At 65.1% G+C, this 21,963-nt stretch overlaps 1 protein-coding gene and 1 long non-coding RNA gene across 2 annotated transcripts; one reads left to right on the top strand and one right to left on the bottom strand.

Moving 5' to 3' along the window:
- The first annotated feature begins 1,672 nt into the window (after positions 1–1,672).
- Positions 1,673–18,945, top strand: COL1A1 (collagen type I alpha 1 chain). Its single transcript, NM_001396622.1, has 51 exons — positions 1,673–1,906; positions 3,588–3,782; positions 3,878–3,912; positions 4,011–4,046; positions 4,134–4,226; positions 4,325–4,393; positions 5,595–5,639; positions 5,898–5,951; positions 6,066–6,119; positions 6,226–6,279; positions 6,400–6,453; positions 6,588–6,641; positions 6,763–6,807; positions 7,011–7,064; positions 7,164–7,208; positions 7,349–7,402; positions 7,627–7,725; positions 7,821–7,865; positions 7,955–8,053; positions 8,329–8,382; positions 8,481–8,588; positions 8,782–8,835; positions 8,944–9,042; positions 9,149–9,202; positions 9,300–9,398; positions 9,669–9,722; positions 11,459–11,512; positions 11,619–11,672; positions 11,776–11,829; positions 11,915–11,959; positions 12,053–12,151; positions 12,296–12,403; positions 12,625–12,732; positions 12,855–12,908; positions 12,996–13,049; positions 13,136–13,243; positions 13,339–13,392; positions 13,742–13,795; positions 13,977–14,138; positions 14,250–14,357; positions 14,455–14,562; positions 14,661–14,714; positions 14,812–14,919; positions 15,155–15,208; positions 15,313–15,420; positions 15,509–15,562; positions 15,655–15,762; positions 15,869–16,151; positions 17,051–17,241; positions 17,313–17,555; positions 18,685–18,945. Exons 1-51 carry the CDS (start codon positions 1,825–1,827, stop codon positions 18,829–18,831), a joined length of 4,362 nt encoding a protein of 1,453 aa, NP_001383551.1. The 5' UTR covers positions 1,673–1,824; the 3' UTR covers positions 18,832–18,945.
- A 695-nt stretch (positions 18,946–19,640) lies between these two features.
- On the bottom strand, positions 19,641–21,170 carry LOC112530352. Its single transcript, XR_003071986.3, has 2 exons — positions 21,050–21,170; positions 19,641–19,744 (listed from the first exon to the last, which is right to left on the bottom strand). It is a non-coding gene; the product is annotated as an uncharacterized LOC112530352 (long non-coding RNA).
- Positions 21,171–21,963: the final 793 nt, after the last annotated feature.

Consider the following 21,963-nt stretch of genomic DNA (forward strand, 5'->3'; position numbering starts at 1 on the left):
GCTCCCTCCATCCATCCCCGCTGCGGGGCTCTGCTTTGCCACGTGACGCCCAAACCCCACTGCTCGCCCACCCCGTTGCCCCCCATCCCCTATGGGGTCACCCCCTTCGCTCGGTGCCACATGGCTCTCGTGGGGCTCCATCCCATCCCACGGACCCAGGGCGGCCCCGAGGACGTATCTCTGTTTTTTTGGGTGCGTAATTACAGCCTCCCCAAATTGCACGGTGCGCTGTGGATTATTGTCAGCGAGCTTTTTCTTTTTCCAACCAACGTGGCTCTGCAAATGTGGAAACAGAGGTGGAGGCGTGCCAGGGGGGAGGAAGAAAAGGAGAGGGAGAGAAAGGGAGAAAGAATGGGCTGAAAGAATGGGAAAGAAGGGGGAAAAAGTGCAAAAGAAACCCAAATTTGGGGCTCCCCGCCGCACTTTTCGGGTGTCGGCAGCTCCCGGTTGGGGCTGTGGGTGCGGTGGGGGCAGCTCGGCCTGTGGGGACGGGGGGTGCTGAGGGACCCCATGGGGCAGCGGGGGCAGCTCTGGGCCGTGGGTGGGGGCACGGTGTGGGGCACAGTGGGAGGGGGCTCTTGCAGCCCCGAATGAGGGCACACATCTGTGTAGGGCTGCGTGGCACCCGGACCCACAGAGCGCCGTCCCCACCCCGCCCGGCCACATCCACAGCGCACAGCCCTGAGAAAAGCCCTAAAAACCACCCGGAGCCCCCACACCCCAACCACTCCGGGGTCCCCATCCCAAATACTTTGGGGTCTCCATCCCATGCGCTTTGGTGTGCCCATCCCAACCAGACTGGTGTCCCATTTCCGAGAGATTCAGGGCTCCCGTTCCAGCTTTGGTGTCCCCACACCGACCGCTTCAGGGTCCCCATCCCAAACATTTTGGGGTCCCCATCCCAACTGCATTGGATTCCCCATTTCAACCACTCTGAGGTCCCCATCGCAAATACTTTGGTGTTTCCATCCCAAATATTTTGGGATCCTCATCCCAAGAGCTTTGGGGTCCCCAACTCAACCTCTTTGGGGTCTCCATCCCAACCGCTTTGGCGTCCCCATCACAAGTGCTTTGGGATCCTCATTCCAGGTGTTTTGGAGTCCCCACATCAACTATTTTGGGGTCCCCAACTCAACTACTTTGGGGTCCCCATTCCATGTGCTTTGGGGTCCCTATCTCAAATAGCTTTAAGTCCCCAACTCAACTACTTTGGGGTCCCCATTCCATGTGCTTTGGGGTCCCCAACTCGGATAGTTTTGGGTCCCCAGCTCAACCACTTTGGGGTCCCCATTCCATGTGCTTTGGGGTCCCCAACTCAACCACTTTGGTATCCCCAACTCAACCGCTTTGGTATCCCCCGTCCAGACGCTTTGGGGTCCCCATCTCAACAATTTTGGGGTCCCCATTCCAGGCGCTTCGGTGTCCCCATCCCAAACTCTTCGCGGCCCCCATTCCAAGCGCTTTGGGATCCAATCGTCTTTGGGATCCCCATCCCCAACCTCTTCAGGGTCCCCATCCCACCCCGCTCTCCCCGCTCTGGGGGTGCCATGTATGCGTGTGCAGACTGGGGGGGGATGGGGGGACGGCAGGTCCTCTCCTATTGGCCGAGGGGCAGTCCAAAATCCCCCGTGCGCTCCCGCGCAGGCTGCGATGGGTCCCACCTCTCGGCGCCGCCGGACCGTATATAAGGGCAGGCGGAGCGGTGGGAAGGCAGTAGGAAGTTTCTGCTGGGGTCTGGATTGGAGCTGCGGAGTGAGATCGGCCCTGAATGACCCGACCCTAAGACAAAGAGCCCCAAAGAGTCTACATGTCTAATATTTAGACATGTTCAGCTTTGTGGATTCTCGGTTACTGCTGTTGATAGCAGCGACTGTACTACTCACCCGCGGGCAAGGAGAAGAGGACAGTAAGTAGCGGGCGGTGGGATGGGGCGGAAGGAGGGCTGCGTCCTACGGGGGAGAGAAGAAGGGAAATGGAGTGAAATAGGGGTGAAGCGGGCTGGGGGAGGAGGGGGGGAGCGGGGTGCGTGGGGCGTGCGGGGCTGCGGCCAAGAGGAGGAGGGCAGAAGGGTGGAGGGAGCGGGGAGAGGAGGTGGGATATGGGGAAAGTGAGGAGAGGGGGGAGCGCGGAGAAGGAGGAGAGGGGATAGGAAAGGGAGGAGAGGGGAGAGGGAGGAGAGGGGAGAGGGGAGAGCGGAGAGGGGAGAGGGGAGAGGGGGCCCGGCCCCCGGCTCTGCGAAAGCCATCAGGAAAGAATTAGAAAAGTCTCAGATGATTCATAAGGAAAACGTTCCGGCCACCCCATAGCGCTGTCCAGACATTGGGGCGGGGAGAGCGGAGCGTCCCGTCCGTCTGTGGGGCGCAGTGTGGGGCGGGAGGGAGGCACAGATGGGGTCACTCTGCGCCCCGAGAGCCGCACTGCCGCCGGTACGGGGAGGTGGCACTGGGGTGGCACTGGGGTGGCACTGGGATGGCACTGGGATGGCACTGGGGTGGCACTGGGCGGTGCCAGGCTGTGCTGCGCCGCGTTGCTCCGAGCGTTGGCCGTTCCCAGGGGTTCCGTTCCGTGTCGCCTTTATGGGTTTCGTGGCTCTTTTTGGGGCGGTTTCCCTCCTGGGCCCATTCCCACCCGCTGTGCGCCCCACGTTGTGCAACGCTGCCGGCAACGCCCGCAGCACCGCGGGCCGCTTTGCACTCCGGTGCTCCACGTTTTGGGGTCCATCCCGCATTTCTCGGGGTCGATCCTTCATTCCGGGGGGTGACACCTCGCATCCCTTCGGGGGTGGCGGCGTTCTGCGTTCTTTGGGGTCGCCTTTCCGATTCGGGGTTGGCGATGCCGCACTTTCGGGGTTGGCGTTGCCGCGTTTTTGGGGGCGTCGATTTTGCTTTTCTTTGCGTTTTGCCTTTGCATTTTTTTTTGGGGGGGGGGGGGGGGGGGGGGGGACGACACAACACAACACAACGCGACATCCTGCTTTCATTTCATTGCATTTCATTGCATTTCATTGCATTCTGTTGCATTTCATTGCATTGCATTGCATTGCAGTGCAGTGCATTTCGGCCTTTTGCTTCTCTCCATTTCGGTTCAGACCTTCTCCCCTTCTCCCCCCTTTGCCATCGCGCGGCACTGCGGCCCCACAACCCCCCCCCCCCACATACACCCCCACCCCCCCCTCCCGGCCCCACGGCTCCACTATGGGGCCGCCCCACTCCCTGGCAGCCGCCCCACACTCGGCAGCTCCCACATCTGGCCCCATCCCGCCCCATCCCGGCTCTAATTTCAGCCCAGACGAGGGGGGGATCCCCCGATCCCGGCACCGCCCCGTACCCCCCCCCCGCTATTTTCCTTGGCCCCCGGCTTCGGGACGCGGCTGCCGGACGGGGGTTTTGTTTAAATTCCAGACTAAGTGGGAAGAGCCGATGGCGGCGGTGCTTTTCCCGTGTCACAGAGCCGGGCTGATGAGAACCAGATGAAGGGAGAGCGGCGCTGCCGAACGGGAGCGCTGCGCTGCGGGGCTGTGTGTGTGTGTGTGGGGAGGGGGGGGGAGCGCAGCCGTTCCCCACTGACCCCCCCCGGTACCCCCACAGTCCAGACCGGGAGCTGCGTCCAGGACGGGCTGACGTACAACGATAAGGATGTGTGGAAACCCGAACCGTGCCAGATCTGCGTCTGCGACAGCGGCAACATCCTCTGCGACGAGGTGATCTGCGAGGACACCTCCGACTGCCCCAACGCCGAAATCCCCTTCGGAGAGTGCTGCCCCATCTGCCCCGATGTCGACGGTACCGATCCCCCCCCCCGCCCTATATCCCTCCGGGGTGGTTGTGGGGTGCTGCCCCCCCCCCCCCCATCTAAACACCACTCCTTCCTCCCGCAGCCTCCCCAGTCTACCCGGAGAGTGCTGGAGTAGAGGTAACCACCGCTGCCCCCAAACCCTTTGGCTGCCCCAAAACCCCCCCCCGGATCCCCCTTTGGGACCATAACCGCCCCCCTTCCCCTCTCCCCCACAGGGTCCTAAAGGAGACACCGGCCCCAGAGGAGACAGGGTGCGTACCCCCGGCACCACCCCGCCCTGTGCACCCCCACACCGGGTGCCCCACTGCTGCTCACCCCCTCTCCCCCCCCCCTTATAGGGACTCCCCGGCCCCCCCGGCAGAGATGGCATCCCTGGACAGCCTGGCCTCCCGGGACCCCCAGGCCCTCCAGGACCTCCAGGCCTCGGCGGAGTGAGTATGGGGGGGTCCCCATCCGCACGCCCCATTGCAGGGGTCCCCCCTTTCCCCCCCCCCAGCCGCTCAGCCCCTTCTCTCCCTCCGCCCCACAGAACTTCGCTCCTCAAATGTCTTACGGCTACGACGAGAAATCGGCCGGCGTGGCGGTGCCCGGCCCCATGGTGAGTGGGGGGGTGCAGGTGGGGTACGGGGTGTGGGGGAGGGAGGTGGGGGCGGTGGGGACATCGGTGGGGTTGTGATGGGGACAGGGGTGGGGGGTCAATGGGGATAGGGATGGGGGGGCAGTGGGGGCAGGTGGAATGGCAGGGGGAAAGGGATGGGGTGTTAATGGGGTCAGGAAGGGGGTGACAAGGGGAACAGGGATGGGGTGTTAATGGGGATGGAAATGGGGCGGCAATGTGGACAGTGATGAGGCGGCATCGGGAACAGGGATGGGGTGGCAATGGGGACAGGTGGAGTGGCAAGGGGAAAAGGGATGGGGTGTCAGTGGGGACGGGGATGGGGTGTCAGTGGGGTCAACAAGGGGTGGTGATGGGGACAGGGATTGGGTGGTGACGGGGATGTCAGTAGGGTGGCAGTGAGAGAGGGACTGGGTGGCAATGGGGACAACAAGGGGCAATAATGGGGACAGCCATGGGGTGGTGATGGGGACAGGGGTAGGTATGGGTGCCAATCACGACTGGGATAGGGTGGCAATGGGGACAGCCATGGGGTGGTGATAGGGAAAGGGATTGGGTGGCAATGGGGGCATCAATAAAGTGGGAATGGGGGCAGGGATGGGACGGCAATGGGGACAGCATGGGGTAGTGATGGGGACAGCAATGGGATGGTGATGGGGAAAGGGGTTGGGTAGCAATGGGGACATCAGTAGGGTAGGATTGCAGACAAGGATAGGGTGGCAATGGGGACAAGAAGGGGTGGTGATGGGGACAGAGATGAGGGTGGGTACCAATGGGACAAGGATGGAGTGGTGATGGGGATGGGTAATGGGCAGCAATAGGGACAGCAGAGGGGCAGCAATGGGACAGGGATGGGGTGGCAATGGAAAGGGATGGGCTGGAGATGGGGACATCAGAGGGGCAGCAGTGGGGATGTCAGTGAGGCAGCAGTAAAATAGAGACAGTGGGGACTGTAATAGGTGCTGGGGAGAGAGATGGGGGGGGGCAAGAGGGGCATCAACAGGACAGTAAGGAGACGGTGCTGGGGTGGGTGTAGGGTGGCGCTGGGGACAGAAATGGGGCGGCAGTGCAGACATCGGTGGGGTGGGAATGGGGTGGGGATGGGCTGACGCAGCAATGGGACGAGGATGGGGAAGGGGGTGGCACACACTCAGCTCTGTCTCCTTTTCCCCCCCCCCCCCAGGGCCCTGCTGGACCCCGTGGTCTCCCCGGCCCTCCTGGTGCTCCTGTGAGTATCTCCTCATCCTCCTCGGCTCAGTTTTGGGGCCGAGACCCCCCAGGGACCCTTTGGTGTGGGTGCCCTTTGTGGTGGGGGTGGGCACAGGTTGGGTGAGGGCGGGACGCAGCACCCCCTCCCCATATATGTAAGGAAGCCCACAATGATGGGAACCCATATGGGGTGGGGGGGTGGGTCTGAACTCATCATTGGGGTCTTCACACCCATCTTTCTCCTTTTCTAACCCTTTTTTCCCCCGTTGAACCATAGGGCCCTCAAGGTTTCCAAGGCCCCCCTGGTGAACCCGGCGAGCCCGGAGCCTCTGTAAGTGCCGGGACGGCAGCGGTACCCCAACCCCAGCAGTGCTGGGAGGGGGCAGTGGGGCAGGAAGGAGCTCCGCACCCCCACAGCCCCCCACAGCCCTTTCCTATCTCGTAGGGACCCATGGGCCCCCGCGGCCCCGCTGGCCCCCCTGGCAAGAACGGCGATGATGTAAGTGGCAGAGGGTCGGACCCCCCCCTCCCTGCCTGTTGGCACTGCCCCCCCCCGGGGGCTCAACGCTGTGGGGCTGTGCCACCAACCGGGTCCTTCTCCATAGGGTGAAGCTGGCAAACCCGGCCGTCCTGGCGAACGCGGCCCCCCCGGCCCCCAGGTGAGGCTTTCCCCACGGCGGGGGGACCCACCGCATGCACAGCACACAGAGGATGGGGTGTGGGACCCCCCCGACCCCCCCCCTCGTGGCTCTGTGTCACCACAAGGCCTTTCCTTGTAGGGCGCACGTGGGCTCCCCGGAACTGCCGGTCTGCCGGGCATGAAGGGACACAGAGTGAGTGCCACATCCCCCCCCCAATGCACCCACGAGATGTGGGGTGAGCTGGGAGCGCCCCCAAGTCGGGGACACCCCCACGGTACCCCAACACCCGGCCTACGGCTGCTGACCCCCCCTCCTCTGCCCCCCAGGGCTTCAGTGGTTTGGATGGTGCCAAGGGTGAGCCCGGCCCTGCTGGTCCCAAGGTGAGCAGTGCTGCTGGGGCGGCCCCCCCCCCAAACCCCCACTGCGGGGTCCTTCTGCTCCCTTTTTGGGGCAGAAAAGCCATTTTTTGCATCTTGTTGTTATGATTATTTGTCGTCGTAGGGTGAGCCTGGCAGCCCTGGAGAGAACGGCGCTCCCGGACAGATGGTGAGTGCTGGGTGGGTGCTGTGGGGGGGGGACACAGAGTGAAAGGGGGGGACGGAGTGCCCCATGAGGGGCTGCATCCCTTGGGGTGCCGGGGGGAGGGGGGGCTGAGCAACGAGAGCATCACGGATGGGGAGGGGGGGGGGGGCACAGAGATGCTAAAGGGAAAGCAGCCCACCCTGACGCCACCCTTCTGTCCCCCGCAGGGTCCCCGCGGTCTTCCCGGCGAGAGAGGCCGCCCCGGTCCATCCGGTCCCGCTGTGAGTATTGGGGAGCCCGGGGTTCGGCCCCCCCCCCCCCCCGGCACCCCCATCCGCCCCCCATCACGGCCGCAACTCACGGCCGCCTCTCTCCCGCAGGGCGCTCGCGGTAACGACGGTGCTCCCGGTGCTGCCGGTCCTCCCGTGAGTGCCCCCCACCCCTCCGAGCTTCCCCCGGCCCGGCCCGGGGGGGTCTCCTGCGAAGGGTCCTCATCCCAGCGCCGCGCTGCCCGGTAAGCCCGACGCCGTTCCCGTCTGACGCACCCGTCCTCTCCCCCATGTAGGGCCCGACCGGTCCCGCGGGTCCCCCCGGCTTCCCCGGCGCCGCTGGCGCTAAGGTAGGACCTCCGCCCCCCGGCCGCGGCCCCACCGCCCGGCTGGGGGTTCGGGGGGCGGTGGGATGGGGGCTTTTCTCCCCCGTGGCCCCAAAGCGCCGCGGCGGCCGCGGTGCCCGTCGGTGGCTCAGGGCTGACACCGCCAACGGCCGCGCCGCTGGAAAGGGGGAGCGCTGCGGCTGCGGGCGGCCCGGCCGTGACCCTCCGTCCCTCCTCTTCCTCCCCAGGGCGAAACGGGTCCCCAAGGTGCCCGCGGTAGCGAAGGTCCCCAAGGTGCCCGTGGCGAACCCGGTCCCCCCGGCCCAGCTGGCGCTGCCGGTCCCGCCGTGAGTGCCCCCCCCCCGACGGCGCTCCGCCCTTCAGCCTCACGCCCCGCGGGCTCCCACGTAACCCTCCTCTTCCTCCCCTTTCTCTCCGCCAGGGTAACCCCGGTGCCGACGGTCAGCCCGGTGCCAAAGGTGCTACGGTGAGTGGTCGGTGCGGCGCCGTACTGCCGCACGTGGCTTTGGGGGCGGGGGTCCCCGCGGCCTCACCGCCCCTCTCCCTGTCCCGCAGGGCGCTCCCGGCATCGCCGGTGCCCCCGGCTTCCCTGGTGCTCGCGGTCCCTCCGGACCCCAAGGTCCCAGCGGTGCCCCCGGACCCAAAGGGAACAGCGTGAGTCCCTCCGCATCCCACCCCCCCTCCCCACCCCCCCCCCAACCCTGCGGTGGGGGCGCAGCCCTTCCCTCCGGCGCTGGGACGGAGATGGGGCGCTGAGCCGACGGCTGTGGGACGGCTCCATCCTTTGGTCCGTCGGTGCGCCGCCCCACGCGGGGTCATCTCCGCGCCCCCACGGCACTGTGAGCTGCCAGCGCCGGGGGTGGGGGGGCTCAGCACCCCCCCCCGCACCCACCCACGCGGTTCTAAGCGTCTCCCCTCCTCTCTCCCAGGGTGAACCCGGTGCTCCGGGCAACAAAGGTGACACCGGTGCCAAAGGCGAACCCGTAAGTGCCCCCCGCAGCCACCGACGCTCCGCGCAGCCGCGGCTCAGCCGCACGGCGCGGCCACTCACCCCGCTCCCCCCCCTCTCCCCCCCCCGTAGGGTCCCGCTGGCGTTCAAGGCCCCCCCGGCCCCGCCGGCGAGGAAGGCAAGAGAGGAGCGCGTGGAGAGCCCGGCCCTGCTGGGCTGCCCGGTCCTGCGGGCGAACGGGTGAGTCCGCCCCGTCCTCCCCCCGCGTCGGCCCGGTGGCGGCGCCGACGTCCCCGCGGGCATCCCGCGCCCCTCGAGCTCTCCGCTGGAGCGCCTGAAGCGCCTCGAAGTGCCCAACGGTGGCTCAGCCCCACGGCTGTGCCCCATAGGATCCCCCCCCACCCCGCTCTGACCGCTCTCCCCCCCCTCGCAGGGCGCCCCCGGCAGCCGCGGTTTCCCCGGTGCCGACGGCATCGCCGGTCCCAAGGTGGGTTCCCCCTCCCGCGGGAGCGCACGTCGGGGCGCAGCGCTGCGCCCCCTCCCCACCCCGCACCGCGATAACCTCCGTTCCCCCCACCCCCCCCCTCTCCCTCAGGGCCCCCCCGGAGAGCGCGGTTCCCCCGGCGCCGTCGGCCCCAAAGGATCTCCCGGTGAAGCCGGCCGTCCCGGTGAACCCGGCCTCCCCGGTGCCAAGGTGAGCGCGGCCAGACGGGCACAGCCGACTCCCGGCCCTGCCCACGTCCGGCCCCAAAGCCCACCCCGCGCCCCGCGCCTTAACCCGGCCCTACCGCTCCTCCCAGGGTCTGACTGGAAGCCCCGGCAGCCCCGGTCCCGACGGCAAAACCGGACCCCCGGTACGTAACCCCGCGGTTACTTAACCCCCCCTCCCCCCCCCCCCCGTAACCACGCGGTTCACCGACGGCCCCTTTGCTCCCCCCCCCCCTCCTATAGGGTCCCGCTGGTCAGGATGGCCGCCCCGGCCCCCCCGGCCCCCCCGGAGCCAGAGGTCAAGCTGGTGTGATGGGTTTCCCCGGTCCCAAAGGTGCTGCGGTGAGTGCACGTGGATGGGGTGCTCAAAAAGGGGGGTGGGGGGTGGGAGGGGGGGGGGCTGCGTGGGGGGCTTCATGTCAGATGTGTGGCGCGAGGCTCTCGCGGAGCCCTATAGGTTGGCAGCACGTGGCCCCACAGAGGCTCACAGAGCCCCACGGTGTGTGTGGGGGGGTTCAGGGGCGGTGTCCCTATATGTGTATGGGGGGGTCCATCCATGTATGGGGGCGCTGTGGTTTTGACGCACACCTCACCCCACTCTCTTCCTCGCAGGGTGAGCCCGGCAAACCCGGAGAGAGAGGCGCTCCCGGCCCCCCCGGCGCTGTTGTGAGTATTCCCAGGGACGGCTCTATGGGGCCAGAAAGCCAAATGGGGTTTGGGAATGGCAGCTGTGGTGGCCAATAGGTCCGGGCTGGCAGCTGCCGGCAGCTGAGGATCCAGGGCAGCACGGAGGCCACGTGGCAGCAAAATCCTTCTAGGGATCCCGCAGTCCTATTCTGCCCCACACCTCGCTCACAGCATTGCCCCATAGCCCTATAGGCTCACAGTGCACGGCCCCATGGGCTCAGAGCACACCCCATAGGCTCACTCTATAGCCCTATAGGTTCATAGCACATGGCCCCACAGGCTCACAGCACAGCCCTATAGACTCACAGTGCATGGCCCTATAGGCTCACAGTGCACGGCCCCATGGGCTCATAACAGCCCCATAGGCTCACTCTATAGCCCTATAGGTTTGCAGCACATGGCCCCACAGGCTCACAGCACAGCCCTATAGACTCACAGTGCATGGCCCTATAGGCTCACAGTGCACGGCCCTATAGGCTCACAGTGCACGGCCCTATAGACTTACAGTGCACGGCCCCATGGGCTCATAACAGCCCCATAGGCTCACTCTATAGCCCTATAGGTTCACAGCACATGGCCCCACAGGCTCACAGCACAGCCCTATAGACTCATAGTGCACAGCCCTATAAGCTCACAGTGCACGGCCCTACGGGCTCACAGCACAGCCCCAAAAGTTCATAGTGCGTGGCCCTATAGACTCACAGCACAGCCCCATAGACTCACAGTGCACAGCCCTATGGGCTCACAGCGCAGCCCCACAGGCTCACAGCATTCGGCCCCATAAGCGTGCAGCACAGCCCCATAGACTCACAGTGCACAGCCCCATAATCTCGCAGCCCAGCACAGACCCATAGACTGTGCATGGCCCCATGGGCTCACAGCACAGCTCATAGACCCCATAGATTCAATCACATAGGCTCACAGCTCAGCCCCATAGGCTCACAGCACAGCTCCATAGGTTCACAGCACAGCCCCATAGGTTCACAGCACACAGCCCCATAGGCTCACAGCACAGCCCCATAGGCTCACAGCTCAGCCCCATAGATGCACAGTTCAGCCCTGTAGGCTCAGCTCAGCCCCATAGTCTCACAGCTCAGCCCCACAGATGCACAGCTCAGCCCTATAGGCTCACAGCTCAGCTCCATAGATGCACAGTTCAGCCCTACAGGCTCACAGTTCAGCCCCATAGGCTCAGCTCAGCCCCACAGATGCACAGTTCAACCCCAGAGATGCACAGTTCATCCCTATAGGCTCACAGCTGAGCCCCATAGGCTCAGCTCAGCCCCATAGACTCACAGTTCAGCCCCACAGATGCACAGTTCAGCCCCGTAGGCTCAGCTCAGCCCCACAGATGCACAGCTCAGCCCCCCATAGGCTCACAGCTCAGCCCCATAGGCTCAGCTCATCCCCACAGAGGCTCAGCTCAGCCCCATAAGCTCACAGCTCAGCCCCACAGATGCACAGCTCAGCCCCACAGATGCACAGCTCAGCCCCACAGTCTCACAGCTCAGCCCCATAGGCTCAGCTCAGCACCACAGAGGCTCAGCTCAGCCCCATAGGCTCACAGCTCAGCCCCACAGTCTCACAGCTCAGCCCCACAGTGTCACAGCTCAGCCCCACAGATGACAGCTCAGCCCCACAGATGACAGCTCAGCCCCATGCACTCCCAGCACCCAGCGGTGCGCGCAGTGCTCTGAGCCCCCCTCCCCCCGCAGGGTGCTGCCGGTAAGGACGGTGAAGCCGGTGCTCAGGGTCCCCCCGGCCCCACTGTGAGTATCCGTACCCCCCCTCACCGCGCACGACCGATGCAACGGGCGCTCCGCCGCCCCCCGACCCCCCCTCCCTCACTCCTCTCCCCCCCCATTTCCCCCGCAGGGTCCCGCTGGAGAGAGAGGTGAGCAGGGTCCCGCCGGAGCGCCCGGCTTCCAGGTGAGGGGACGACCCCGCGTGGCGACAGCGGTGCCACCGCCGCCCCCCCCCCCCTTCGCGTCCCATATCCCCGCCCCCACCTCTCTCCTCTCTCCCCCCGCAGGGTCTGCCCGGTCCCGCTGGGCCCCCCGGAGAGGCGGGCAAACCCGGCGAGCAGGTGAGTGCCCCACGGCCGTCACCCCACGGCCGTCCGCCCCCCCACGCGTCGACGCGCCACCCCATAACCTCCGTGCCATCCCCAGGGTGTCCCCGGAGATGCCGGTGCCCCCGGTCCCGCCGGTGCCAGAGTGAGTCGAACCCCCCCCATATCCCCCCCCCCCGACCCCCCATCCCCCCCATCCCGCTCCGAACGGACGCGCTGAGCCGCGCTCCCCCCGCAGGGCGAGAGAGGTTTCCCCGGCGAGCGCGGCGTTCAGGGCCCCCCCGGCCCGCAGGGCCCGCGCGGCGCTAACGGTGCTCCCGGAAACGACGGTGCTAAGGTGGGTCCGGGGGGGGCTCTGCTTTAATCCTGGGGGGGTGCGGGGTGAGGACGGCTCCGGACCGGGGCTGTCCCCGCAGAGGAAGCGCCGCGTTTCCTCTCTAACCCCCCACCCCCCCCCGTTGCTGTGTTTCTCCCCCCGCAGGGTGATGCCGGTGCTCCCGGTGCCCCCGGAAATCAGGGCCCCCCCGGGCTGCAGGGGATGCCCGGAGAGCGCGGTGCCGCCGGTCTGCCAGGCGCTAAGGGTGACAGAGTGCGTCCCCCCCCCCCCTCAACCTCGACCCCCCCCATCCCTCCATCCGCCCTCTGCCTGCAGCCCCCTCCCCTCCTCCCGCACCACCCGTGGTGTCCCCCCCCCGGGAGCAGTGTGTGTGTGTGTGTGTGTGTGTGTGCGGTGCTCCCTATGGGGCGCAGAGCAGTGGGGCGCTCCGGGCCGTACCCCCCCACGGGTGACCCTCTGTGCCCCCCCCGCAGGGTGACCCCGGTCCCAAAGGTGCTGACGGCGCTCCTGGCAAAGACGGTCTCCGTGGTCTCACCGGCCCCATCGGCCCCCCCGGCCCCGCCGGCGCTCCCGGCGATAAGGTGGGGCCGTCCTTCGTCCGGACGCTATGGGGAGGCGTCCCCCCCCCCCCGCGCCCCCCACCACCCCCACATCGCCGCTCTGACCCCATTGCCTTCTCTCCCCCCTTCCTCCCCCCCGTCAGGGTGAAGCTGGCCCCCCCGGCCCTGCAGGGCCCACCGGTGCCCGTGGTGCTCCCGTAAGTGTCCCCCCCCCGTCGGTGGCCGTCCTCGGCCCCCCCATACCCAATGCGATGGCCACTATTCCTCTTCCCCCCCCCTTTTAGGGCGACCGTGGCGAGCCCGGCCCCCCAGGTCCTGCTGGATTTGCTGGCCCTCCCGTAAGTGTCCTTCCAGATGCGCTCCCCCCGGACCCCCCCCCCACCCCACCCTTCACCCCCTCTCACCCCATTGCTCCGTCCCATAGGGTGCTGACGGCCAGCCTGGTGCTAAAGGTGAAACTGGGGATGCTGGAGCCAAAGGTGACGCCGGCCCCCCTGGCCCCGCTGGCCCCACTGGTGCTCCCGGCCCTGCCGTAAGTGTGTCCCCCCCCCCCCAATTACCCCCCCCCAAGGAGACGTCTGCACAGCGTGGCTCACCCCTCTCTCCCCCCCCCCCATACCCCCATAGGGTGCTGTTGGTGCTCCCGGTCCCAAAGGCGCTCGCGGAAGCGCTGGACCCCCTGTAAGTATATGGGCTTTATGGGGGGGTTGCGTGGCCCCCCGGGTTGGGGGGGAGGTGGGTGTGTGTGCCCCACGGGTGGCTCAGCCCCCCCTGCGTCCCGACCCCAAACCATGGGTGCGCACCCCGAAGCTGTTCGGGTGGGTGACGTCACACGTGGGGAGGGGGGTCGGTCCCGTGGGGGGGTGGGTGAAGGCTGCTCGTTTCTCCCCTCTCTCCCCCAAACTCAAAGCTGTACCCCCCCCCCATGGGGTGAGCTTTGAGTCTGGGGGGGCCGCTGGCGCAGGGGGCAGCAGGAGGTGCCCCCCCGTGGGTCGCAGCCCCCCCTGACCGCAGCGTTTGTCCCCCGCAGGGTGCTACTGGTTTCCCTGGTGCTGCTGGAAGAGTCGGTCCCCCCGGCCCCTCCGTGAGTGCTGTGCCCCCCCCCGACGGCGATGGGTCGCGGGGGGTGGGGGGGCTGCCGGCTCCGCGCGGCTGTGTGGATGCCGGGAAGGGCTCCGCGTGGCCGCCGTGGCCCATTCGGCACCGGCCGCCCCCGGGCCCACCGCCGGGGGGGTCTGACTGCATCACCCCCCCCCCTCACCCAGGGTAACATCGGCCTTCCCGGCCCCCCCGGCCCCAGCGGTAAGGAAGGTGGCAAAGGACCCCGCGGTGAGACCGGCCCCGCTGGCCGCCCCGGTGAACCCGGCCCTGCTGGCCCCCCCGGCCCCCCCGGCGAGAAAGGCTCCCCCGGCGCCGACGGCCCCATTGTAAGTCACCCCACGGCGTGAGCCCCCCGCGGACACCGGGCTGCGTCGCCCCGCGGTTCTGCCCTCCATCGGGAGGTGCCCACGTTGAGGTGCTGCTCGTCCCCCCCCCAGGGCGCTCCCGGCACCCCCGGACCCCAAGGTATCGCCGGTCAGCGCGGTGTCGTCGGTCTCCCCGGACAGAGAGGCGAGAGAGGCTTCCCCGGCCTGCCCGGCCCCTCTGTGAGTACCCCATGGGACCCCCCCAGCTCACCGTGCGGCCCCCCCGGGCTGATGGGCGCTGCCGGTGTCCGACGCCTCCGCGCTCTCTGCTCCGTAGGGCGAACCCGGCAAGCAGGGTCCCTCCGGTTCCCCCGGTGAACGCGGTCCTCCCGGCCCCATGGGCCCCCCCGGCCTTGCTGGCCCCCCTGGTGAAGCTGGACGTGAGGTAGGGTGAAGGCTGGACGTGCCGGGCTCAGCGACGTGCCCCCCCTCGTCAGCATCCCTCATCCTAACGGGGGGCTTTGGGGTCTTGCTGTCCCATAGGGTGCTCCCGGTGCCGAAGGTGCCCCCGGTCGTGACGGTGCTGCCGGTCCCAAGGTGAGTGCCCGCGGTTGGGGAGGTGGGTTGGGGCGGCGGTGCTGTGCCGATCCGTGCTTATGTCTGCTCTTCCTCCTCCTCCTCCTCCTCCTCTCAGGGTGACCGTGGTGAGACGGGCCCTGCCGGCCCCCCTGGTGCTCCCGGTGCCCCCGGTGCCCCCGGCCCCGTCGGTCCTGCTGGCAAAAATGGAGATCGCGGTGAGACCGTAAGTGCTGCTCTGCTCGTGGAGAGCCCCATCCGCGCCCCCCCGGCCCCACTTCTCCACCTGAGCACTGACCCGACCGGGGTTGGGGTCGCTCTGTCCCCCTGCTTGGATCCCGGCACAGGAGGGCGCCGCCCACAGGGGGGACGCGACCCCCGTGTGCCATGTGGGGCGATGCCCCGTCGCTGCTGTGGGCGATGCTCTGACCGTTCTCTGACCGTTCTCCCTCCTGTCCCAGGGCCCCGCTGGTCCCGCCGGCCCCCCCGGTCCCGCTGGTGCTCGTGGTCCTGCTGTAAGTCTCTGTCCCCATCCCTCGTCCTCCTTCGTCCTTCCTCGTCCCCGTGGCCATGGGGACGGCGCGCTGCTGGGGTCGTGCTCAGCTCATGTCCTCCGCAGGGTCCCCAAGGTCCTCGCGGCGACAAAGGCGAGACCGGTGAACAGGGAGACAGAGGCATGAAGGGCCACAGAGGCTTCTCCGGTCTCCAGGGCCCACCCGGTCCTCCCGTAAGTGCCTCCGGGTGTGGGGATGGCGTCGGCTGCCCCGCACCCTGAGATGCTCACAGGGCTCTCTCTCGTGCCCCGCTGTGCACAGGGCGCTCCTGGTGAACAAGGTCCCTCCGGTGCTTCCGGTCCCGCCGGTCCACGCGTAAGTCCCCGACAGACACCCATCCAGGGCTGAGCATCGTGGGGTCGCAAAGGGGAGTCCCATCCGTGCTCACCCCCTCTCCTCTCCCGTAGGGTCCTCCTGGCTCCGCCGGTGCCGCCGGCAAAGACGGTCTCAATGGGCTGCCCGGCCCCATCGGCCCCCCCGGCCCCCGCGGTCGCACCGGTGAAGTCGGCCCCGTTGTACGTCTCCACCCCCCGCTGCCACCCGCCCGCCCGGCTCTGCCGCCTTCGCCCCACATTCACCGCCCTCCTCTTCCTCCTCCTCCTCCTCCTCCTCCTCCCGCAGGGTCCCCCCGGCCCTCCCGGCCCCCCGGGTCCTCCCGGCCCCCCCAGCGGCGGCTTCGACTTCAGCTTCCTGCCTCAACCGCCCCAAGAGAAGGCGCACGACGGCGGCCGCTACTACCGAGCCGACGACGCCAACGTGATGCGCGACCGCGACCTGGAGGTGGACACCACCCTGAAGAGCCTCAGCCAACAGATCGAGAACATCCGCAGCCCCGAAGGCACCCGCAAGAACCCGGCCCGCACCTGCCGGGACCTGAAGATGTGCCACGGCGACTGGAAGAGCGGTCAGTGCCCCCCAGCAGCGCCCGACGCCGCCGGGGTCCTCCTCAGCTCCGTCCCTCCTGGGCGCTCCAACCTCCATCCCTCCCATCTGCTCCTCACCTCCATCCTTATCGACCGCCCCTCACCTCCGGGGTGCTCTCACCCACCCCCTCCGTCTCTCACAGCTCCCCGTCCTTCCGTCCTCCCCCTCTCGTGGGGTGCATGGATCTCACCTCACCTTTATCCATCCCTCCGCATCCCGTCTCCCACGGCCGTTTCTTACCTCCCTTCTCCACCTCTCATTCTTCTTCCTCCCATCTTCTACCTCTCACGGCCTCTCACTTCTTATTTCTCCATCCTCTGCTCCTCGCGGCTGCCTCACCTCCATCCTCATCCCCGGTGGCCGCTCCTCACCTCCATCCCCATCCTCTGTCCCTCCCCTTTACTTCCATCCCCACCTCTTATTTCTCCTTCTGACCTCCGCCCCCCCCTTTCCATCACTGCTCCTCACCTCCATCCCCATCCCGTGTTCCTCCCCTTTACCTCCATCCCCATCCCGTGTTCCTCCCCTTTACCTCCATCCCCATCCCGTGTTCCTCCCCTTTACCTCCATCCCCATCCCGTGTTCCTCCCCCTTTACCTCCATCCCATCCCGTGTCCCTCCCCCCCTCCCACCCCTTTTGGCCAACCCTCACCTCCATCCCCATCTCCCATGGCTGCCCCTCGCCGTCCCCATCCCTTATTCCTCCTCCCCACCTCCAAGCCCAGCTCTCATGGCCACCCCTCACCTCCACCCCCACCCCTCCTGGCCATTCCTCACGCCCCTCCCCACATCCTGCCTCCCCTTCTCACCTACCCCCCATCCCTCCTCACCCCACAGCCCCTCTCCGCCCCCCTCACCCCATCATCTGTCGCCCCACAGGCGAGTACTGGATCGACCCCAACCAGGGCTGCAACCTGGATGCCATCAAGGTCTACTGCAACATGGAGACGGGTGAGACGTGCGTCTACCCCACGCAAGCCACCATTGCCCAGAAGAACTGGTACCTCAGCAAGAACCCCAAGGAGAAGAAGCACGTCTGGTTCGGCGAGACGATGAGCGACGGCTTCCAGGTGGGCATGGGGGCGGTGGGGGGGAGATGTGGGGCAGCACCAGGTGGTCCCTAACGCCCCTTCCCCTGCAGTTTGAGTACGGCGGTGAGGGCTCCAACCCGGCTGATGTCGCCATCCAACTGACCTTCCTGCGCCTGATGTCCACCGAGGCCACCCAGAACGTCACCTACCACTGCAAGAACAGCGTCGCCTACATGGACCACGACACCGGCAACCTGAAGAAGGCTCTGCTGCTCCAGGGAGCCAACGAGATCGAGATCAGGGCCGAAGGAAACAGCCGCTTCACCTATGGGGTCACCGAGGATGGCTGCACGGTGAGCGGCCGTGGGGATGGGGGGCGCGGGGATGGGGGGCGCGGGGATGGGGGATGTGGGGATATGGGGATGGGAAATGTTTGGGGAGGGGACATGGGGATGGAGGACGTGGAGTATTGGGGATGGGGGACACTTGGATGGGGGACATGGGGATGGGGGACTTGGAGATGGGAGATGTGGGGATATGGGGATGGGAAACTTTTGGGGAGGGGACATGGGGATGGGGGATGTGATGTATTGGGGATGGGGACACTTGGATGGGGGACACGGGGATGGGGGACTTGGAGATGGGGGACGTAGGGATATGGGGATGGGAAATGTTGGGGGAGGGGACATGGGGATGGAGGACGTGGAGTATTGGGGATGGGGGACACTTGGATGGGGGACATGGGGATGGGCGACATAGGGGCATGGGGATGTGGAGATGGGGATGGGGGATGGGAAATGGATGGGGGACATGGGGAGGGAGGATAGGGGGAATTGGGGATGGGAGACACGTGGATGGGGAATGTGAGGATGGGGGATGTGGGAATAGGGGACATAGGGGCATGGGGACATGGGGATGGGGGACATGAGGGCACAGGAATGGGAGACACCGGGATGGGGAATGTCTGGATAGGGGACATGGGGATGGGGGTGTGGGGATGGGGGATTTGGGGACAGGGAGATGTGGGGATGGGGGACACACAGGAGGGGGACATGGGGGTGGGGGACACGAGGACACAGGAATGGGAGACATTGGGATGGAGGACATCTGTATAGGGGACATTGGGATGGGGGTGAGGGGATGTGGGGATGGGGGACACACAGGAGGGGGACATTGGGATGGGGGGGATGGGGGACACACAGGAGGGGGACATTGGGATGGGGGTATGGGGGACACACAGGAGGGGGACATTGGGATGGGGGTATGGGGGACACACAGGAGGGGGACATGAGGCAGACATGGGGATGGGGGCCATGGGATGCGGGGTTGGGAGCATAAGAAGGGACGTGGGGGCGGCAGACACACGGATGGCGGATACGGGGACGTGAGGACACGGGAAGACGGGGACGTGGGATGGGGTGGGGGACACGGGGAGGGGGGCGGGGGTGGGCAGGCAGGTACCTGACGGCCTCCTCCCCACAGAGTCACACTGGAGCATGGGGCAAAACAGTGATTGAGTACAAGACGACGAAGACCTCGCGCCTGCCCATCATTGACTTGGCTCCTATGGACGTTGGCGCTCCGGACCAGGAATTTGGCATTGACATCGGCCCCGTCTGCTTTTTGTAAACAGGAAAAAAAAAGAAAAAGAAAAAAAAAAAAAAAAAAAAAAGCCCCCCCAACGCGTGACAGGAGAGAGTAATAATTATAATAATTAATAAAAAAAAAAAAAAAAAAAAAAAACTGCCAAAAAATGGAGAAAATTTCACATGGACTTTTCAATTCGTGTCGGTTTCTATCGCAGCGTCTCTGAGGTGGTTTTCGTTTCCGTCGTGAAAGAAAACAAAACAGGAAAAAAAAAAAAAAGAAAAAAAGAAAAAAAAAAAAGGCACAAAAAGAAAAAAAAGGATAAAAAAAAGACCAAAAAAAAAAAAAAATCCTCCCCCCCCCCCCCCCCAAAAAAAAAAAAACCAAAAAAAAAAAATAGGAATAATAATAATAACAAAATAAATGGCTTTTTCAAACCATACCGCCAGGAAGTGGGTTCGCTTGCTTGCCCCCCCTTCCCCAAAGCCCCCCATGGCCGGACCCCAATGCTCACCCCCATAATGAGGTGGGGGGCAGCGCCCACCCCCCCCCCGCCGCCCTTTCCCTGCTGGGCTCTTCGCTTCTTGCAGCTGCAAGGACCTTTCCATTGTCCGTCTCCCTGTTGTTGCTCTCCCTATCCGTGCGTTGGTGCGTTGTTTTTTTTGGGGGGGGGTTCCCCCCTTTTTCCCCTCTCTGTTTCTCACACACAGCACAGCCTGAGCAGTCTGCGGACCCCCACCTCCCCGGCGCACCCAACAGCCCCAACCCCGGAGCGGAGCGGCCGCGACCCGTCAGCGCATCTCCTCCTTTTTGGAAGGCTACCTCACCGCTGTGGTTTTGCTTCATTAAGGGTTCCCTCCCCCCCCCCCCTTTTTATTTTTTACCTGATTTTTTAGTAATTTTAGGTTCACTGTGGGTATTTTTATTTCCTTTTTTCAGCCGTGCCGGGACTTTCCTGCCAGGTTCAGACCAAAGGTGCTACGTTCTCTCCGCTGTTGGTTTTTTTTTACCCCTCTCCATTTTTTACATCTATTTTTTGCTTTTTTTTTCCCATTTTTTCCCCCATTCGAGGCCTCCCCCCACAGTCCCCCCCCCAGGACCCCTATCCCAATGTTCACTCTCTTTCCTATCGGTCCCATCTCCACGCCGGGACCTGTGGTGCTAATAGACACGGCGCTGTGACCGGACGCGTCCTGCGTTGATTTCTGACTTTCCCTTCTCTATTATTATTATTATTATTATTTTTAATTCATCTCTTTTGCTGACCGAGTCCACTCGTGAATCTCCTAAAGGTGCTATTTTCACCCCATACCCCCACAGCAAAGAAACGCCAGTTTGAGCCTCGCAGCTTCGGAAGGGAAGGGAAAGCAAAGCACAGGCGTTGAGCTCCCGGGCTCAGCAGGTGGCTCCTTTCTGCCCGCATCTCCCAGCAGCTTCTCTACCCATCCATCCACCCACCCATCCATCCATCCACCCACCCATCCATTCATCCATCCATCCTCATCCATCCATCCATCCATCCATCCATCCATCCATCCATCCATCCATCCATCCATCCACCCAACCTTCCATCCACCCATCCGCCCATCCACCCAAACACCCAATCATTCACTCACCCACCCAACCACTCAACCACCCACTCAACCACCCAACCATACACCCAACTACCCAACCATACACCCAATCACTCAACAACCCAACCATACACACACCCAACCACTCAACCATCCACTCAACCACCCAACCAACCACCCAACTACCCAACCATACACCCAACCATCCACCCAACTACCCAACCATACACCCAACCACCCAACCAACAACCCAACCATACACCCACCCAACCACCCAACCATACACCCAACCACTCAACCACCCAACCAACCACCCAACCACCCAACCACCCAACCAACAACCCAACCATGCACCCAACCACTCATCCACCCAACCATACACCCACCCACCTACCCAACCACCCACCCCACCACTCAACCACCCACCCCCCCACCCATCCCTCCCCCCACCCACCCACCCGCGCTTTCTGCCCCAAACCCGCCCGCTCGCCAGCCCACCTCCCGGCCCACCTCCGTGTGTCTGTACCTAAAAGGTTTGGGGTTTTTTTGGGGTTTTTTTTTTCTTTTTTGTCTGTGTATGGGAAAGGATTTGAGATGTCTTTTTCTTTCTTTCTTTCTTTTTTTTTTTTTCCTCTCGTAAATTCTGTCGACTGCTGAAATAAAGCATGTGAAATGATCCGACCCACCTGCTGCCATCGTGCCTTCGTCTCTTCCCGCATCGCCGGGGAAATGGGGTTCGGGAATGGGGTTGGGGGGCACCGCAGCCCCTACGCTGTCCTCCCCGCTCTCCTCCTGCCACGCTACTGCGCTCCGTGCTGCCCACCTCCCCTCCTCCCCCCACCTTTCCTCCTCCTCCTCGGTCAGCCCATAGGCTGAGAGGGTGAGGGGAGGGGGACGGGGAGCCACCCCCAGAGAGTGGGGGGAGTGGGACGGGGCTGGGAGGCCAAGGAGGGGGGGGGGGAGGGTGGGGAGGGGGCAATGAGGGGGGAATAGGGGGCTGTTGGCACAAAGTGTGGGGCACCCAACTGGGCGAACGCCCCCATACACACACACACACACACACAGGGGGTGCTCAGTGAGCTGGGGGGGCACAGATGTTGGGAGAGGGGGTGCATGGAAAGGGATGGAAATGGGGCGCCGGAGGTTTGCAGCCACTCGTGCGCAAACGTGCCATGGTGCACAAACGTGCCACGGCGTGTAAGTGCGCAACAGGGCACGAGTGTGCCACGGCGTGCAAATGCACCGCGGAGCAAATATTCACACGCACAGAGCGAGGGGCAGCAAGGGGTGCCCCCCCCCTCCAAGCAACCCCTGGGCGTACCCTCAGGTGTGCAACGGTTGCAGCAGCAGCACACGCGTGTGCCCGCGGTGCCACGCGCCTCAGCACGGACACCTTCACGCTGCGCGGGGCTGAAAGGGCCCTTTCTCCTCTCCATCCCATCCCATCAATGCCTCCCCTTGTTCCCCCCGAACACGCCCCTGTGTTTTCCTAACCCCCCCCCCCCCCCCGCGGCACTGAAAGAGGCCCTTTCTTCGGCCGGGGTTGGGGGCTGTGGTGCCCCCCGGGGGGGCTGAAAGGGCTGCCCGGGAGAGAGCGGAG

This window comes from Gallus gallus, chromosome 27 (assembly GCF_016699485.2).
Source record: "Gallus gallus isolate bGalGal1 chromosome 27, bGalGal1.mat.broiler.GRCg7b, whole genome shotgun sequence".
In the NCBI taxonomy this organism is placed as follows: domain Eukaryota; kingdom Metazoa; phylum Chordata; class Aves; order Galliformes; family Phasianidae; genus Gallus; species Gallus gallus.

Excerpts from the sequence above, each read along its gene's own strand:
- COL1A1 (NM_001396622.1), top strand. The coding sequence starts at position 1,825 with ATGTTCAGCTTTGTGGATTCTCGGTTACTGCTGTTGATAGCAGCGACT. Across the intron at positions 7,866-7,954 it reads CCGGTGCCAAAGGTGCTACG|GGCGCTCCCGGCATCGCCGG; the intron begins GTGAGTGGTCGG and ends CCTGTCCCGCAG. Across the intron at positions 9,399-9,668 it reads CCGGTCCCAAAGGTGCTGCG|GGTGAGCCCGGCAAACCCGG; the intron begins GTGAGTGCACGT and ends TCTTCCTCGCAG.